Raw genomic sequence first — 19,466 nt, forward strand, 5'->3', positions numbered from 1 at the left:
CTGGGATTGATCCCTGCTGGTAAACCACCAGCCTTTATCAGTTGGGATGAATTTGCCATCTCCACCTCCAAAGGTAAATGATGTTACCTCTCTGGACCTCTGCCCAAGGCTGGTTAGGGTTAGGTACATGCTTCATCTGAGGCCAGGTGTGCTGTCACACCAGCTCCTTCACTCATCTGATGTCCAGCAGGCATGGACCTTTCCAAACAAAGGCTTTACCGTTATTGCCAAGTGTGTTTTTAATTCCAGAAATGAATGAGGATACACTTGTATGCAACACAAATAAAGTCTGCTCAGCCCAGGAGCACTGAGCCTCACTGCAGAGAAGTCCAAAAGGAACAGCTCAGAGATGCAGCCTGAGCTTGCAGCAAGGTTCTCCAGGTGTTTGCTGGAATATACAAGAAGAAGCCTCCTCTATAGCAGGACCCCTCATGTGAGCACTGCAAGAGGAGCCAGAGCCAAAGTGGGGACACTGAAATCTTCCCCATTCTCCTCCTTTACCTGTGCAGCAGCTTGAGATCCTGCAGAACACAGACATGAGCTCCTGCTTCAGGTATGGCAGCGGAGCTGGCAACAACACTTCAGCAGATGGTCCTCAGTGTGTTTAGAGGAAAGTGGAGAAGCCACCTGAGGAGCACATCATGATTGCAAGTAAGACGTCCAGCTAAGAGTAACTTCAGACAGGAATAACACAGGGCAGGTATGGTGGTGGGAGGGCAAGCACTAATGAAGAACGCAGTACTGCAAAATAGCATGCAGGGGAATGCTTCACTGCTACTATCAGTCATTATTTCTTAATTAGTAAAAACTAATTCAAAGAGAGAGCAGTGACAGTGGTGCAACGCATTCCCTTTTATAAAATGTGGTCCGTTGCAATTAGGTAAACATGTTAGTAAGTAAGATCCGTTTTCAGACGGGTTTTCAGCAGTCTCACAGTGACAAAAGGCTGCACAAAACAAAAAGCAAACCCTGCCAGAGCTACTGGGTGCTACCGGGAAACACAGCGCCTCCCTGCTACAACTTGACTAACAGTGCATTCGTGTGTATGCACACACATCGCATACCCATGTGTATTGGTAAATGTCACCTTTAGATGCTTCAGGCAAATCAGGAGGGGAGAATGAGGCAGAGCTGAGGAGGGTGCGCAGACCACAGCAGCCAGCAGAGGGGAATCGTGGTACTGGAGCCGGCACCGAACTTCCCGTACTGAGGGAGCAGAACTGCAGTGCAGGAGAGGAAATCACGTGCAGTCTTAATCCTGGGGACTGTAAGAGACGGTAGGGGGAACATCTGATCTCTCCCTTCCTACCCCATGCATTCTGTTGGAAACCACTGCTGCAAAGGCAAAAAGCAGCCCCCAGGTCCTGCCTCTGCTGCTGCCTCCAACTCATTCACTGCAAGCTGAACAGTAACGCTGCAATTTGGCTCCTTGGATGATCAATATTGCTAAATCTGGAGCCAGGGGGACTCACAGGCGGGCAGCATCAGTCAGACAAAAATCAAGATTCATTTCAGATATATAAGAATATCTGGGGACAGTTCTGAGAATCAAAACACTTGGACTGTAAATTATAAATAGATTTGAGGAAGAAATCTTGCTTATAAACACTTTAGGTTGAAGATGTTTGCTTGTTTTCAGAGACAATAAATGTAGGACTACCTAAGCTGGGGGTGAGAATTTGAGAAAGGAATTGCAGTTAGCAAATTGAGGGAGGTCATCCCCCCCTCTGCTCCATTATTATGAGGTTCCACCTGTGCTCCGCTCAAAGGCCCCAGCATAGAAAAGATGTGGATCTGTTGGGGAGAGCCGAGAGGAGGTCATGAAGGTGCTCAGAGGGCTGGAACACCACTCCTATGGAGGACAGCTAAGCTTGTTCAGCCGGGAGGAGAGAAGCTCTGGGGAGAGCTCATGGCTGCAAACCATTTTGCAATTACATTCCATGATTCTGTGGCACAGAGGTCAGGGTCTGCCTGAGCACCGGTTTGCTGGCAGGAGGCGGTAAGACAAACAAAGTGCCTTTGTATCACTTGGGGGTTTTGCTGATGCTTTTTCTCATGGCCTTTATTAAACTCTCACTATCTCAATCCAGGAGTTCTATTCTTCCTGTTCTCTCCTCTCTCCTGCTCTGGGGGTCAGTAGGCAAGCAGTCGGTCCTCAGCTGCTGGCTGGGATTCACCGCTGAGTCCACAGAATGGAGAACCAATGCAAAAACCATCCTGGTCAACATCCGCACTTGGAGCTTCTGTGTGACCCCACGTCCTGAGCCCTGAAGTGCTCTGTGGTGACCTGGGAGGCAGAGACAGCTTGGCTGTAGGAACTGAGAGCAGGAAGATCTGCCAAGCCCAGCTCCTTCCTCTGCCTCTAATCTCCTTGCCCGCTCTGTGCTGTGGCTTCTCCTAGCAGTGCTAAAGCTGCCTTGCAGTCCAGCACATCCATCCCCTTCTTGCCTGGCAAGTCAGAAAGAAAGGAGCCCTTTTGGACACCACCAACCCTGAGGTCACGCGCAGAATCCAGCTCTCCCTAGTTCGCCACCAGGCTGCCGTCCCCAGGTGGGGGGCTGGAAGCCAGGGAGAGCTGCAGAGGAGCTGCTTTGAGGCAGGGGAAGGGGCAGCTCTCAGTGCAAGGGACACGTGTCCCAGGGTTGGAAGGGACCCAGCCTTTGGGGTGTGAAGCCCCTTTGGGGCTGCTCCTGTGCGCAATCCTCACCCCTTTATGGTGCAGAAGCAAGAAATGACGGAGCTGGGCTGCACTCGGGTGCAGACTTCTGCAAGGAGCCGTGATGTAGCAGCACAGGGAAAGCGGGAGGTGGTGTGGAAGCAGGGCAGATGAGCTCGGCTTCTCCACAAACCACAGCTTCCCTCCCAGCAGCTGCGGGTGCTGATACAGGGCCTGTCCAGCCTCTGCTGCCAGACGGGAGGCAACGCAGCAGGAGAGCAGACACTGAAGGGTCATGGTGAGCGCAGGGGAGCGGTGGCCCTTGGGTCTGGGTGGTCTGGGTGCTCGGGGCCCATATTCTCTGAGTCTGGGTGCTGGGGCTCTGGGTGCTCGGGCCATGAGCACCTGCGCAGAGGAAGCTCTGGTCCTGCACTTCATCTCCTGGCCCACGAACACAAGTGTGGCAGAGGGCTCTTCTGGGCAGAAGCGTGTTCAGGGAGCCCCTTCCAGCCCAGGTACAGCTTCCCAGGACCGGGAGCGTGAGGCTGCAGAGACGCCTCTGCGCCCCGGCTTCTGCAGCAGCGAGGCTGGAACGGCCGCCTGGGGGGCAGCAACACGCGGGGCACGTTCACGCTTTGGAGGAGGGCACGAGGGCAGAGCTGGCGCTTTCCGAGCCTGCTGTCCGCGGGGCTGGGCGGGGACGGAGGAGGTCGGGGCTGGGGACTCCAGAACGGCCGGCGCAGGAGCGCGGCGGGCCGGGGCCGCACCGCAGGCGCCCGCAGCTCGGCTCTCCCCGCAGGCCGCGCGCTTCCCCGCTCTGCTGCCGCTGATCCTCGCAGCGCTGCCGCCCGCCGCCGCCGCCCCGCCGCCGCCCTGCCCGTGGGAGATGAACAAGGTGAAGGACATCGTGGAGGTGAACTGCACCGGGCGGGATCTCGGCGCGGTGCCCGCCGGCCTGCCCGAGGACACGGGCATCCTGCTGCTCAACGCCAACCGCCTGGCGTCCGTCTCCACCGCCGACTTCCGGCCGCTGCCCGCCCTGCAGGACCTCGACCTGTCCGACAACGACCTGCGGGACGTGCACGCCGAGGACCCGCTGCCCAGCCTGAAGGAGCTGCTGCTGTCCCGCAACGCGCTGCAGGCTCTGCCCGCCCTGCACGTCCTGCCCGAGCTCACCCGCCTGGCCCTCGCTCACAACCAGCTGCGCGCTCTGGCCCCCGCCGCCTTCCGCGCCGTGCCGCGGCTGCGGGACCTGGACCTGCGGGGCAACGCGCTGCGGACGCTCCCCGAGGACGCCTTCGCGGGGCTGCGGGTGCTGGAGGACTTGGATCTGTCCGACAACGCCTTGGAGGAGCTCCCCGCCGGGCTGCTGCAGGACCTGGAGAAGCTGGAGACGCTGTGGCTGTCGGGGAACCGGCTCCGCGCGCTGCCCTCCGGCTTCTTCCCCGAGGGGCACCTCTTCGCCTACGTCTTCCTCACCGACAACCCCTGGCACTGCGACTGCAGCCTGCTCTACCTGCGCTCCTGGATCCTCGGCAACGAGGGGAGCGTCTACGAGCCCGAGCGCGGCCTGGGGAAGACGAAGGTGGAGCTGGCCCCGGAGAAGGTGCTGTGCCGCAGCCCCGACGAGCACCAGCACAAGCCCATCGTCCGCTTCAAGCCCAACTGCGGCCACGTGGGGGATGCAGAGGAGGATGAATACGATTACCCTGATGTGGAATGGACCCCCAAAATGCCTCACGTGACCTCCTTGACCCCCACGTATCCACCCAGCTCCAAAGAGCCCAGCACCGCCCCACGCGCTCTTACTCAGCCCGCTCTCACATCCGCCGTTCCCCCCCTCGGCATCCCTGCCGGCCCCGGTCTGACCCCGACTGCTTTCCTTACCGCCCCTGCACACACCACGGCTCCCAGCACCGCCCCTCCTGCATCCACCAGTCTCACCATCACCCCCCCCAGCACTGTGCATCCCTCGCAGCCCCCCAGCACTGCCCCTTTTTACACTGCTCCCCCCAGCACCTCGCACAGCCCCACCATCTCTCTGACGGCTGCTCCCAGCACTAGCAGCCATCCGCAGAGCACCCTCACCACCCGTGCTGCCAGCAGCCCTTTCACAACGTTCACCAGAGCATTTCCCACCAGTCCTTCAGCTCTGCCTTCCCCCACCGAGCCAGAGAGCACTTCAATCACCACATCTTCACCTTCTGCTCTGATGACGTCCCCCACACCGGTGGTCCCCAACGCCACGCTTTCTGCTCACACCCCTACGTTGTCTGCTCCCCTGGACACCACGCACTTCCCCCGCCCATCTCCTCCGCTCCCCCCTCCCCTGCTCTGCCCGTGCTCCACTCCAGCACAGACTCCATCCGTGCTGCACTCGCAGGCAGCTGTGAAGGGTCTGCACTGGGAGCACTGGGTGCTGAGCCATTGCTGTCTCCTGCGCTGGGTGCTCTACCTGGCCTGCTTGGCTCTGCTGCTCCTGTCTGTGCTGCTTTTAGCTTGCTGCCTGGTGTGGATGTGTCTGACAAAACACGACTCACTGCAGACCCAAGAGGTGCAGCATCCGCTGTTGAGGTTGGGGAATTCAACACAAAGTCATACCACACATCTCTGCATCTTCCGAAGCCCCCAACAACGCTCCACGTTCTGCACCACCAAGGAAGTAGAGCTGTGCCCTGAAGTTGCCACATCCCACACTTACTGCACGATTAAAGACCTGGGGGTGCAGCGCGGCCCTCCTGCAAAGTCCTTCTGCACCACGAAGGAGCTGTGGATCCACCACGGCCCCCTGAATGCTCCATCCAATCCTTTCCCCATGGAGCTGACAGCCACAACACTCGGCTCTCTGCAGAGCCCTTCTACTCGCAGCCTGGACAGGGGAGTCAGGGCCATGGGTGCTGTCAGGGTGAATCATGGTGCCAACACCTTGTAAATGCTCCTGTGCCTTCAGAGGGGGGACGGAGGGCACGGCTCTGGCTCACGTCTCCTGCTGCACGACAGGAAAATCTGCTCACTGCAGGAAGGGAAGGCATCCAGCTGCTTGCCCCAGCACTACTCACACTCATGGTGCTAGCTAGATCTGAAATGGTTTCTGGGCTGCTTGGCAGGGGTGGGAGTTGTCCTAAACCAGAGCTTGGGGCGGAAATGCCAGGTTTGGGGTCAGTGTGGGAAAACAGAGCTGGATTTATCTGCTACATGCTGACTGCTTCTGCTCAAATGTCACACACGCACATCATGCTTTCAACTCAGAGTTGGTTTATTAATCACAGAATAAATATTCTCTTTGCCTGAATTCCATATGGGAGCTAATTTCATTTCAATAGACCTCTGGTAGTGCTGTCAGAGTACAGCAAATGGCTGTCCTCAATACTTGGAACTACAGAGAACAGAGGAAACGTCCCTCATGTGCAGCTTCCTGACACAGAGGAGAAGAGCTGGAGGATTTTAGATAGGAAGCACAACATTGGCTTTGGCTTTTGCCACAAACATTTGATCCTTGGGGAGAGTGCATTGCAGCCACACAGAACCCAGTGAAGAGCTACACATTTTCTGCACATCTCTTGGGATGTTTTGGAACCATTGGGATTTGGAATGTGGAACCATTGGATTTTTTGGAACCATTTGGAACTTGGGATTTTCCTGGAACCAATTTGAGGTCTCCAAAAACGCAGCAGGGAGCGACTTCTTTGCAGGTCCCTCATCCTGCCTCAGCACCTCGGTGGCATTCCTTACTGTTTCCAGGCATTTCAGGCCCATTTCCAGACGCCAGGAGCTCTGCAATGGTTGTGATTTGATGGTGTTGGAGCCCAGCTGTAAAACGCTCTTCTTGGCTCCAGGAAAAGAGCCTGGCTGGGAGGGGAGGTCCTGCTGCTGCAGTGAAACTCAGGAGGAGCTGCACTTGTCTGGGGAGCAGGGAAACCCCAAGGGAATGATGAGAAGGGGCTGCTTTGGGGTTGTGGACTCGGCCATCGCTGCAGACCGCAGAAAGCCATGCCACACCAGCAGTGTCTCTGGCTCTGGTGGAAAAGCCCCATTCGTTTCCATCCACGCCACGCATCGCCAGGAGTGTTAGCTTTGTTCAGGAGATGCTCCAGTGTAATGCACTGCTTTTGATGTCCTCAAAGTAAGGGGCCAAGAACAACACCTGTACAACAAGAAGTCAAACAGATGCAGAGGAGATGCAGTGGGACCCCATGGCCGCCAGTCCTCATCCTCAGCATCACCACATGTGCTCCTAACGGCCCCGAGCTCCGCACTGGGGCAGCTCAGTCCCCTTTCTTTCCACGCACCTGGACACCATGTGCAAAACCCTAAATCCTCTCATGTGTGACTTGTGAGCACAGAGAGAGCCCCTGGGCACTGCAGTGCTGTGGTTTGAGCAGCGATGGGTGGCATGGCTCAGTGTGCAGCACTGCATGCTGCAGCCCCCCCAGCACAACCCCCAGGGCTGCTTTGGTGGGGACAGCTGGGCAGCTGCCCTCCTTCTGTCCTCACTGCCCACCACGAGCTCAGGGAAAGGTCAGAGAGGAGGGAACTGCTGCCATCCTCACGAGCGCCGTGGTCCCTCGTCAGCTGTTGAAAGCTGTGCTAATAGGCACCGAGGGATGGGGCCTCGTGATACAGACAGCTGCAGTGCCTATGTTTAGGGGAGAATTGCTGAGGAGGTCACTGAGAAAGGCAGGGGGGCAGTTATGGACCTGCGATGGGATGAGGGAGAGGAGGGGGCTGGGTGGGGAGTGGGGAGAGGGGGAAGAGATGTGCCTGCTTCTCCCTGTCCAACTCTATTTCATGGACAATGGGTGAAATCACTTCTCCCCAGCTTGAGTCTGTTTGCTCTGTGGCACTTTGTAGGTGAGATCCAGTGAGACAACAGGGAACGGCAACGCGGGCAGCGAACGAGGAAGAAGGTGAACATCTACAGACAGGTTAAGAGATCATCAGGGTTAAGAAGAGGCTAAATCCATCCTACTGGGAACCTTGTGGGTATTAAAAGAGATGTATCCGAATACTTTTCTTAGCCAGCAGCTGCACTGGAGGAATTGGAGACTTTTCTGGGGAGACAAAAGAGTGGGATATCATAGGCTGATGCTTGAGCAATGGCCACTTGGAACAGCCCAAAAACTATGTTAAGATTAAGGTTTAAAATCATTAAATCTAGTTCCAGGTACTGTGCAGTATATTTCAGCAGGTAAATGAAGAAATAGATCAGTCTACAAGATCACTATTATGTGCAGAACAGGTGAAAATACCCATGACAGTAATTGCTCTCTTGTCTTGGTTGCCACAAGTAACTTCTGGGCATTGTCTCCAGGATGCTCAGTTTTATGGCTGTGCTAAGAATAAGGACTAAGAATATCAGGATGTGCAACTGAAAAGATCCTTCAGGGCCATTTCAGACCTGATTGCAACAGGAGCTGGTGGATCTGGGTGGTGAACAAGGGCACAGGAGAACACAGAGCTGTGAGCTTCCCTTCGCTTCCCTTCGCTTCCCTTCGCTTCCCTTCGCTTCCCTTCGCTTCCCTTCCCTTCCCTTCCCTTCCCTTCCCTTCCCTTCCCTTCCCTTCCCTTCCCTTCCCTTCCCTTCCCTTCCCTTCCCTTCCCTTCCCTTCCCTTCCCTTCCCTTCCCTTCCCTTCCCTTCCCTTCCCTTCCCTTCCCTTCCCTTCCCTTCCCTTCCCTTCCCTTCCCTTCCCTTCCCTTCCCTTCCCTTCCCTTCCCCTTTTTCCTTTTCCTTTTCCTTTTCCTTTTTTTCCTTCCTTTTTCTTTCTCCCTGTCTCCCTTCCTTCTTCCCTTCCTTCCTTTTTTTTTGCTCCTGCTACAAATATCTTGTGATCATTGTTGATAAGGGTAGTAAATATGGGTGTTTTTCCCCCCACATCCTTCCATAACGTTTTGTCCCCCATTTCCCATGACCCACACTTAACCCACTGCTCTGCCTGCAAGGGCTGCACAGGACATGCAAGGATCCCTCTGTCAGCTGGAGGCCTGGAGACACATTTCTCACATTGCTTGCTATCCCCACCAGGCAGTGAGCCAGAGGGCAGCATGCAGCACAGGGCAGAGCGTTTCCTCCAGGCTTTGTTTCCAGCCTGCCATTCCCAGCCACGAATCGCATACACAGAAATGTCAGATTGCTGCTGCAGAGCTTTGTTCTTGGCACCGTAACTCAGACCTTGCAGTGCTCTGACGGGATGTTTTGGACCCGTGATGTTTCTCATTTCTCACCTTCTTTCACCTGCAAGTTTCAGCAAGGGGCTGCAGTTTTCCCTGGGTGTCATCTCCCATGTAAGCAGGTGATTTTGATCTCAGACGTAGCCCTGTAATACAGATGTACATCCCGATCACTGCGGCCAACGCAGCCACATTTCATCCCCTCTCCCACAAGCCTCCTCTATTCTCAAACAGCAGAACAGGTGGGCAGCTCTGCTGCTCAGAGAACTCTCTTCAATCTGCTTTTGGAGTTTCCCAGATTGCTCTGATGCCTGTGGGACCCCCCAGGCTCTTTCCACACTGCTGAGGGTGGTGACGTCCTTGCATGTTGCTCTCTGCCATCGTTGAGAGGTCCTACAGATAGAAGGAGGCTTTTGGTGACTTGACAAACACAAATGTGGTTTTAAAAAAGCCCAGCAGGTCAGCAAGGGAACAACGGCTTGGTCTTCAGCACCTGGAAAAATCCCAGAGCAAGACCTCCCAGAGCACATTTCTGGGTGTTAAGTGGACAAGTTGATTTGGAGCAGACCGTGGATTTGTCAAGCCTATGAAATACCTCATCAACTTGTTGGCTCTCTCCCAAAGCGCGATTGGATCTGTGGGGAAAGGAAAAACAGTGGATGCTGTTCACCCCAAAACCTCCAGCTGCTGTAAGAACGCCCAGCCCTCCCCTGCCTGTTCCAGAACCCTTTTCCCTCCCCCAGAATATCACTGATACCCCACAAGAATTCCCCAGGGTTCCCCCACATCTCCATGTACCCTTTGGGAAACTCCAGGAAGCCAAGACCTCTGAGGATCCTCCCCAGCCTGACCTCCCATCTACCCCAAAACCTTGGCCCTCCAGGACTCTCCTTTTCCCTCATGATCCCCCACGAACTCCATGATGGCTGTCGATCCCAGGCCCAATGAACATAGGCACCCAGAGCCCTTATGTCCCCCCCGTGGACTCCAGAATGCAGGCAGCCCTGGTCCCCACCATTCACCCACCCAGGACGCTCAGCTCTCCAGTCTTTGCTCTCCTGTCACTTGTGAGAGAACCATCCGAACGTCTGGGTTCCCCAGCAGAAGAAATGAGACCCAGACAGGCATTTCAGGAGCCTCTTTTATTCAGTACAAGGATGTGGGGGAACTGGGAGATCCTCAGCTCCCACTGAAGGGCTTGGGGTGGCGGGGCGACATCGTGAGCATTCCTGGAGGTACATGTGGTGGTGTGCAGTGTGGTCTTTGTGCCCCACAGCGCAGGGGACTCCCTGGGGAGGAACCTGGGGAAAATTTTGCCCCACAGAGGTGCCCACTGGATGCCCAGTATGGAGTACAGAGCTTTGAATGACCCCTAAGTGTTACAGAGGGCATCAGGTGATCTTGAGGAGTCCTCGAGGCAACTGGGGCCACGTAGTGCTGGGGGGACAGTGAGGACACACACCTGGAGGTCAGTATAGGCATGGGGCAAAGTGCCCCGGGTGATCCAGCGCCGGGCGCCTGGCTGGTAGGCATGGATCAGGTGGGTGTCCCGGTACGTTTCATGGCTGTACCCTCCAAGCACAAGCAGCTCCCCCCCCAGCACAGCTGCACCCCCCACTACATGGGCATGGGGCAAAGGGCTGAGGAGGACCCAGATATCTAGCTTGGGGCTGTAGACTTCAAAGGCCAGCTGGTCCCTGTAGCCAGTCTGCCCGTCCCGCTGGCACAGCCCCCCGGCCACATAGAGCTGCCCACCCGCCTCCTCCATGATGTGGCCAGCTCTCTGGCCATTCATAGGGGCCAGGAGTGTGGCTGGTGCACCTGGGATGTAGCGCAGAAGGGCTGTCTGGCATTGGTACGCCTCATCACACCCCCCTGACACATAGAGGGCACCATCCAGGGCACACGCTGCGTGTCCACACAGAGCCATTGGCAGGGACTGGCACCTCCTGGGGGAGAAAAGAGAGAGGGGTGAAGAGCAGGTAAAGCAGGGCTACCTCACAGCGACTGCCTGCCCAGCAGACCCCTGCTGACACTGCTAGCCATGGATCCACTGGGCACTCAGCAGGCTACATCCAGTGAGCTCCAGTAGAACCCCCCAGTGGGAGCACTGGCCAACACCCAATGGATCACCCAAGAAACAGCTGGAAGACATTTAAGTGATTCCTCTCATTAGCAGAGCCAACAGACCCTCACGAATACAACCAGCCAACTCATTCACTACCCAACAGGCATCACAGCCCAACTGTGACTCCTGTTCTGGAGCGTCAGCAGCACAAAGAGCACTCATGGGGACCATGACCAATGCCAGGGGCTGCTACAGCAGGGGAAAGCAGGTATCCAAGTGGAGAGGTCTCACCTCCAGGTGTCAGAGGCCACATTATAACACTCCACAGTGTCCGTGCAGTAGAGATCACCCGAGCTGCCCCCCAGGGCATAGATGGAGCCATCAAGCGCCACAGCAGCAAAGTAGCTTCGCCCGCAGGTCATGCTGGCCAGGCGCTCCCAGGAATTGTCCATGGGCTGATACCTGGGGTTGAGGGGGAAAGGGAGCAAGAGGCTAGCTGCTATCCACAGTGGCACGAGCTGATGTCAGCACTGCTGAGAGCAACAGCCCATCCACAGGCAGCCAATCGTTCAATGCCCTGGGACTCCACAGTCCCCTTGCACAGGAATATCTTTTTCTTGGCAACACCAATGCCATAATGGCAGCTCCAGGAGGGGCCCTCCCTGCCCAATCCCCTACAAACCCCACAGCATTCCAGGGCAGGAGGCTCCACAGGGGCACAGACACCCCAGGCCAGCAGACAACCGGAGCATCTCGAGCCACATGCAGAGCCCAGGGTCCTTGCAGCAGCTCTCCCTCCCCCAGTACTTTCTCCAGCCCCACACAGCCCTCACCTGTAGACACTGGCCAGGGTGTCACGGATCCCATAGTACCGCTTTCCACCCAGGACGTAGAGGGTGTTTCCTACCACAGCCACAGCATGGCGAAAGCGTGGCCCATCAGGAAAGTTCCCCAATGCCCTCCACTCCACGTGCTTCACCAGCCCCACAGCGTTGAGGTAGCGGTGGGCAAACCAGAGGTTCCTGCTGGGCTTCCGGGCAGCCATGTTCGGCGTCAGTTTGTCTCCTCCACAAACCACCAGCACCTCTTGCAAGGAGCGCACCCGGCACGGCAGCTGGACCATGGGGGACAAACTCTCAACCACCAGCTGGCGGAGGAGCCCTGGGTCCACCACCCCCGCCGTCACCGATGGGATCTTCTTCAGCTCCTGGCCGGACATGAGGGCAAAGCGAACGGACGACAGAACTTCCTTGGTTAGGTCCTCTTTGCCATCTCCATTGGCCTTCAGCCACCGGGATGCCGCTTCCAAAGCCTCCAGTTCGTGGAGGACGTTAAGACCGTCAGAGCGGAGGAGGCGGATCAGAAGGTGGGCAGGAAGATCCAGGAAGGTTGGAGTGGCCACTATGGTAGGGAAGGTGGCCAAGATGTAGTCCTCCGCTGTGCGGCTCACCTGGACCAGCCCGTAAGCCACCGCAAAGGCCAGCACGTCCAGGCCGATTTCTGGGGTCAGGCCGTGGGTGAAAACATCCAGGCAGAGGGTGAGGAGCCCCCAGGCCTGGTAGCGCAGGGAGGTCTCGGCTGCCTCCAGGACCGTGGACCACGGCCCAACCACAGCCCCCGTGTAGGCGAAGGAGAGGAGGAGGCGCAGCTCCGCGGGGGTCAGTCCTGTGCTCAGCGGGGCCGTGGGGTCGTGGGTCGACTCCCGCATGGGGCAAGTGAAGAGAGCCCGGAAGAAGTCACAGGAGCAGCTCAGGGCCAGCCGCTGAACTAGGAGAAAGGAGGAAAAAGGATGGGGGCTGCAGGAGGACCCGGTGCCTAAGTGACCTTCAGACACTCAGGCATCCCCCACTGATCCCCCCCTCCATCCCCACAGGACCAGCACATGACACCTCCTGCTCCATCCCTGCTTGGAAGCACTGCCCTTCTGTCCCCCCTTTTCCCCCCCAGCGGACCCAACATACGCCATTCCCACTCCCCCAAGGGACCCCCACCCAGCTCACCTGGGATGACCTCATCCCCTGCCTGCAGCTGGAGGTCACAGCCCAGGCCGCTGGCGTGCAGCTGCTCCATGGCTCTTAATGTCTCCCACTGCTCCTCCAGGGCCTCAGGACCCCCTTCCTGGTGGTCGCTCTCTGGCCGGGGTGCGCAGGCGGCCACCACCCGTGGAGCCCCCAGGACACGAGCGGTCTCTTCCACCTCCCTCTCCCTGCCGTGGGGCACAGTTCCCTCATAGGCAAAGGCCAGGAGGGCCCGCCAGCCCCACAGTGTGGCCCCTGGTGGCAGGGGGACATGAGATGGGGGTCCCCGGCGCATCTCTCGGGTCCTGTCCTCCAGGAAACACAGGAAGAAGGAGCTGACGGAGGCTAAGACCACAGCGTGAGCCACGTCACCCTCGGGGCCCACGGCCACATCCACCAGCTGTCCCGTGGTGCGGAGGTCATTGGCCGTGGTCAGGAAGTGTCTGGCGTGGGCCCCATCCCGCAGGTGCCACTGGGCTGGGGCCGGCCCCTCTGTGACCCACATCTTGCCTGTGGGAACACGTGGAGTGAGGTCAGGTTGCCATCCCCACAGCCAGGTTGTCCTGGGTGCTGCTGTTGGCACTGCCCGATGGCAAAAGACACTGGATCCATTGCCAAGGGCTCGAGACCACCACACTCTGCTGCTGCCCCACAGCTGAATTTGACGCCTCTTGCCAAGACAGATGAGACCTGCGGGCTTTTCCCGTTCCTTAGCTGAGCTGGATGCCCCCCACCTGCCTCAGCGCTCAACCCTCTGCTGCACAGCACGGGATGAAATCATAGGCACACAGCCAATCCGCCTGAAAGCCACAGCCCCACAGCCCAGCATCCCATATCATCCCTTCCCCCCATCTGCTGCCCCACGCTCACAACCACCTCTGCTCCACCACCACCACCGCCAGCCCAGCTCCCCACAGAGCCACCATTCCATCCCATTGGTGCCACGCACCACGCGTGGCGGTCGCTCTGCCCCGCGCTGACCCTGCCGTGCTCGCCCCGCTCCATGCCCCATCCCCGTCCCCATCAGCGCTTGCAGCCCCACACACTGTGCAGCGCTGTGTCCTCCGTGTGCCACGTCCTGCACTGCTGTGCTGCGCACTGCGCCGCGGCCGCGCGCTCATCCCACCTTATTGCCCGCTGCAGCTCTGGGACGCTCCTGTGACCCCCCAGGAATGTGTGTGGGTAATTATAGCCCAGCCTGGACACGTGGCTGCGGCACTGGAGCTGGGACAGGCCTGCAGGGAGGGCTGTGACCCCGGTGCCCCGGACGGGGCGGTCAGACAGCAGGGTTCCCTGAGGACGGCGGTGGGAGGACAGCACTGGGATTTTTCCCTTGGGCCGGAGGGTGCAGGCAGTGCCAGAACCCCACGCCGTCCCATCCCCGCTGCCTCCCGCCCCACAACCCTATTTCCCCATCTCCAAGAACTCATATCCCCATCCCAAACTTCCCTTTATCCTCGTATTCCCACATCTGGCTGAATTTTGTGTCCCCAAAAGCTACCGTTTCCTAGCTGCTCCGGCTCCATTTTCCAGTGATCAATCCCAACTACAAGATCTTCTTCTTTCTCTTTATACCTAGGCACAATTTCCTGTTCTGTGACCCATGCTTATCACCTTCCATGCTTTCACCCTGCACCTGAACAATTCTTCTTAACCACGAACTTGTGAAAACATCCCATCGCCTCTTCAGGATTCCCTTCTCCAGGATGAACCACAGCGCACTCAGCCTCTCCTCACACCTCCCGTCTGCATCCCAGCTCAATCCTATCAACACGGGGATGATGTGCACACTGCTGACAGCCCATTTGACAGTATTTTTTATTACACAGCGTTTCATTACACACAGCACTCAAGATCCAGCTTGCAGGGTGGAATGGCACATTTACAGCTTGGGAGGCCCCGTTAGCCTCCAGCCTTCCTTATTTCCTATCTTCATTAATGCAGCAGTAGCTCCAAAGCCCAAACAAGCGACGGTTCCGGTCATGTAACTGTGAGCTGGAAGAAAACAAGCAGTGAGAAGGATCTCTTAGAAACAGAGCAGATCAGGACGGACTCCACGTGTTCCCTGACCATAAGTACCGTTGGTTGTCTACAGAAATCAGAAGTGTATTTATTTCCAAGTCCTCTCTCATGCTTTCTGCCCACAGTTTGGGACATAACCATCCATAACCCATTGCCCTGATTCGTTATACAGGGAAACCCTAATTGCTTACCTCAGCAACCACAACAATCACCGCTTCAAACTCTCAGCTCAGCAACCAGGGAAAGAGAAACCTGATTTTACCACAATTGGAACTTAAAAATAAAATCTCATCCTTTACCACTGAGTCTGCAAATGCCTGCAGAAAGCAGAGCTGTATCAGTGTCTGCAAGACTTAATCTAGCCTGGAAACGTCATGGGAGCAACAGCTGAAAGACACAGCCTGGCCCTCAGATTGCAAGAGGAACTCACAGAATTGAATGTGACAGATCGCATTTTCCATGTATAATAAATCACATTTGTTGCCCAGATGACACAGATTGCCACAACAACATTTGTAATATCCCGCCATTTCAAATTATCAGCAGTTATAACGGGCAGTGCTGGCTCAGCTCTGTCCTCTGCTGTAAATCTCCCCCATGTCAGCCCCGGTCTCCCCCTGCAGCACTATTTATTGAGCACTATTTATCTACAACAGAGCGTCAGCAAAACGAAATGGAATTCACACACAGAGATGAAGAGATTAAGCCACCAGATCAGCCTGACACCGCGGTGCTTTTACTGCTTTCCCTAAGAAAGGTTCAGAACAGAGCAGGCTCGTTCTGTCGCCCACTCCAGGCACCACCCACATTTACCTCTGGCTCCTATGAGAGCTCCTGTGGTGCAGCCCCCAATGAAATAGTCCAAGGGGCTCTCGGGCTCCTCCCGCACCTGGGCACTGAGGCAGGTGGTCAGCCCGAACACGGCGCCCAGCGTGGCTGTGAACAGAAGGCAGAGAAACTCAGCAAAAGCTCTGGGCAGCCTGGGCTGTGGTTGGCCCTGCACAAACCCAGGCCATTCCACCATTCTGTGATTCTCTTCAGGCAAAGCGCGCTGCTGGGAGGCACGGAGCCACAAGCAGATCCTCTGGGAAGAAAGAAGAGAACGAAGCCGCTCTGGTTTACCACATGGATTTCTGATGAGAGATGTGACACAGGCGCCATCTCCAGAGCCCAATTCACCTTTCTTGGGAACAACACCAACCCAGAAATGTCCACAATGAAGTCTATACAATAACAGATAAACTACAAGCCCGTGTTACAAAGCTCTGCAGTTTTCCAGCACAAAATGTGATTATGCTGAGCTAAAAAGAGCACTCAGGAAACAGAGCCCTTGGACCACAGCCCCTCAGCTCCCTGCTTTCTCTGCTCTGGAGAAAGGAAAAACCCCACAGGGATTCAGCTGCTCGGGCTCTGCCTCCCCAGCATGCAGTTATCCTCAGATGTGACGCAGTAGGAGGACACAGTGTGCTGGTTTGGGATTACAAGGTTTATCCAAGCAATAATTGGTGATGTGATCTGGGCTGTTACAATGAGCTCAAATCACTACTGAAGAGCTGTGCAGGCACCTGCAGACCTGGGTCACGCGCAGATTGGCTTCTGGTTCAGTGCAGAGCTGCTGGGGGAGAGACAGAGGTGGCACAGGCGTTGAATGAGACTGAAAACTGAGGTGAGTTTGATGAAAACCGTGTGTGCCAAGGGCTGAGGGCTCCACCGTGCAGCTGAACAGCCCTTGGGTTGCTGCTTCATCCTCCAGCATCCTCACCCTTGCAGGCTACAATAACTACATTGCTTCTTCTTGGCAAGAAGCAGCCAATGAAAGATGAGGACAAACACTGATTTTCCTTTTGCTGTCACAAGCAGTCTTTGCTCTTCAAAACGTCATTTATGTGTGATGCCTAACTGACACGAAGTAGAGAAGCAAGGTACATTTGCTTCTATTACGCTTCTGTCCAGCAGCAGGACACATAGATGTGTATGTATGTACAGCAGTACATGGGAGCACTGAACACACGCACCTTCTCCTCCAGGCTGCACAAAAAGCATCCTTCAACACAGAACACAGCCCACGTCCTCATCCCCGTTCTGCAGCACTCAGCACAGGACGCTCCTTCCGCCGTGTTGGGGCCTCAGGCACTCAAAGCAGCAGCTTCGAACGCTGCCACGGCCGCTATGCAGCGCTCCGGAGGCGCTCGGAAAGGCGTCCAAAGGGGACGGGGCTGCGGCAGGGCCGGGAGGAGGGGAAGGGCTCTGAATTACGGGAAGGGACACCGGGGGAACGGAAACGGGACCGCGGAGGGCGGAGGGGCGCGGAGCCGCGCGGGGGCAGGCGGCCTCTGGGGCACGCGCTGGGGTCGCCGCAGCCGGCTTACCCATGGTCACGGTGTCCGACGCCGCCATCTGCAGCGCGGCGAGCGCGGAGCCGGGCCGGAGCAGGATGATGCGGTACGCCGAGCCGAGCAGGCCTGCAAGCAGAGCGGGGCCGTCAGCGGGAGCGGGGCCGTGCGGGACCGCCGCCCGCCGACCCCCGGCCCTGAGCGGCTCTCAGCGGCCCTCACCGGCGGCGGCGCCCACCCGCGCGGTCAGCCAGGTGCGCTGCGGGCACTGCTCGCCCTCGGGGCCGTCCCAGTACCCCGCCATGCCGCCGCAAGGGCACGGGCACGGCCGCGCTCTCGCGAGATGATCGCGGCGAGACTCTCGCGAGATCGAAACGCGTCTCACGCGAGATCGGCGCCCGCCGGGTCCGTGCTCCCCCACGTGCTGCCGTGCCGCTGCTGCGCGGGGCGGTTCCTCGTCGGCGCAACGAGCGCGGGGCGTGCGGGCAGCTGCAGGAAGTAATGAGGAGAGGCGCGGAGTGGTTGCGTGGTGTTGGTCCGGGCTGGTTTGTTTAGCGGCAGGGTCGGTGTGTTGGGACAAGGGCCGATGTGTTCGTTCAGCAAAAGGAATCAATGAGTGCCAGCTCTGAAACTTTCCATTTCCACTTCGGTGCACAAGCAGCCTTGTTTCGTCGTAATACTGCTTCACATGAAGCACTGAGCTCACATGAACTGTCCTTATCTCTGCGTCCACCAGCTGCTTCGTGCTCGGATTTCACATCTGTTGCTTTGGAAGTTGCTCAGTGTGGCCTCACAAGCAATGGAGGTTTGCCAAATGGGGGAGAAACAGCTCCAAGTCGGCCAGAAGTCACCGTGATGGAGCAAGTAATGGAAAAGTGGGGATAAAGTAAGTGGGCGTACGACCACCCTAAAATCAACCACACGTGCCCTGAGGAGCATCAGAATGTATTGAATTCTTGGAAAGGAATGAATGTGTATGCTGGTGTGGTGCACGCGTACGTCTTAAATGCAGAACCTGAACGCCGTGAGCGTGCACTTGATATCGCCTGTTGCATATTGTGAGGAATAAAGGAATGCCTCTTCCTCACACCAGGGCCGTTAGGAGCACATGTGGTGATGCTGAGGATGAGGACTGGCGGCCATGGGGTCCCACTGCATCTCCTCTGCATCTGTTTGACTTCTTGTTGTACAGGTGTTGTTCTTGGCCCCTTACTTTGAGGACATCAAAAGCAGTGCATTACACTGGAGCATCTCCTGAACAAAGCTAACACTCCTGGCGATGCGTGGCGTGGATGGAAACGAATGGGGCTTTTCCACCAGAGCCAGAGACACTGCTGGTGTGGCATGGCTTTCTGCGGTCTGCAGCGATGGCCGAGTCCACAACCCCAAAGCAGCCCCTTCTCATCATTCCCTTGGGGTTTCCCTGCTCCCCAGACAAGTGCAGCTCCTCCTGAGTTTCACTGCAGCAGCAGGACCTCCCCTCCCAGCCAGGCTCTTTTCCTGGAGCCAAGAAGAGCGTTTTACAGCTGGGCTCCAACACCATCAAATCACAACCATTGCAGAGCTCCTGGCGTCTGGAAATGGGCCTGAAATGCCTGGAAACAGTAAGGAATGCCACCGAGGTGCTGAGGCAGGATGAGGGACCTGCAAAGAAGTCGCTCCCTGCTGCGTTTTTGGAGACCTCAAATTGGTTCCAGGAAAATCCCAAGTTCCAAATGGTTCCAAAAAATCCAATGGTTCCACATTCCAAATCCCAATGGTTCCAAAACATCCCAAGAGATGTGCAGAAAATGTGTAGCTCTTCACTGGGTTCTGTGTGGCTGCAATGCGCTCTCCCCAAGGATCAAATGTTTGTGGCAAAAGCCAAAGCCAATGTTGTGCTTCCTATCTAAAATCCTCCAGCTCTTCTTCTCTGCAAAAGGAAGCTGGGTATGAGTGGCCATTTTCTCCATTCTGTGCAGTTCCAAGTACTGAAAATGAATTTGCCATTCACTGTACTCTTCCAGAACTACTGGAGGTTGAATGAAATGCATTAGCCCACGTATGGAATTTGTGCAAAGAGAATATTTATTCAGTGAAAGTGTGATGCATCTCTGTGTCATTTGAGCAGACAGCGGACAAAGCCAGTTCAGCTTTGCCACACTGCCCCAAACCTGGCATTTCAGCCCCCAACTCTGGTTTAGGACAATCCCACCCCTGC

At 56.6% G+C, this 19,466-nt stretch overlaps 3 protein-coding genes across 4 annotated transcripts; 1 reads left to right on the plus strand and 2 right to left on the minus strand.

Annotated features, from left to right (window-relative positions):
• Positions 1-2,700: 2,700 nt before the first annotated feature.
• LOC125684815 (platelet glycoprotein Ib alpha chain-like) lies at positions 2,701-5,958 on the plus strand. The gene is made up of 2 exons (XM_048927270.1): positions 2,701-2,954; positions 3,456-5,958. Exons 1-2 carry the CDS (start codon positions 2,952-2,954, stop codon positions 5,586-5,588), a joined length of 2,136 nt encoding a protein of 711 aa, XP_048783227.1. The 5' UTR covers positions 2,701-2,951; the 3' UTR covers positions 5,589-5,958.
• A 4,006-nt stretch (positions 5,959-9,964) lies between these two features.
• KLHL33 (kelch like family member 33) lies at positions 9,965-14,593 on the minus strand. Of its 2 annotated transcripts, none has more exons than XM_048927268.1 (5): positions 14,038-14,593; positions 12,894-13,421; positions 11,727-12,660; positions 11,185-11,355; positions 9,965-10,774 (listed from the first exon to the last, which is right to left on the minus strand). In XM_048927268.1, the coding sequence occupies exons 2-5, from the start codon at positions 13,414-13,416 to the stop codon at positions 10,198-10,200; spliced, it is 2,205 nt and encodes a 734-aa protein (XP_048783225.1). In that variant the 5' UTR covers positions 13,417-13,421; positions 14,038-14,593; the 3' UTR covers positions 9,965-10,197. The 2 variants fall into 2 exon arrangements, with proteins under 2 accessions (XP_048783225.1, XP_048783226.1); XM_048927269.1 differs by having other exon boundaries at positions 13,958-14,299.
• Positions 14,594-14,712: 119 nt separating this feature from the next.
• Positions 14,713-17,622, minus strand: NDUFA11 (NADH:ubiquinone oxidoreductase subunit A11). The gene is made up of 4 exons (XM_048927295.1): positions 17,489-17,622; positions 17,303-17,395; positions 15,747-15,869; positions 14,713-14,906 (listed from the first exon to the last, which is right to left on the minus strand). Exons 1-4 carry the CDS (start codon positions 17,568-17,570, stop codon positions 14,794-14,796), a joined length of 411 nt encoding a protein of 136 aa, XP_048783252.1. The 5' UTR covers positions 17,571-17,622; the 3' UTR covers positions 14,713-14,793.
• Positions 17,623-19,466: the final 1,844 nt, after the last annotated feature.

The sequence above is a fragment of the Lagopus muta genome, chromosome 26 (assembly GCF_023343835.1).
Source record: "Lagopus muta isolate bLagMut1 chromosome 26, bLagMut1 primary, whole genome shotgun sequence".
NCBI classification, from domain to species: Eukaryota; Metazoa; Chordata; class Aves; order Galliformes; family Phasianidae; genus Lagopus; species Lagopus muta.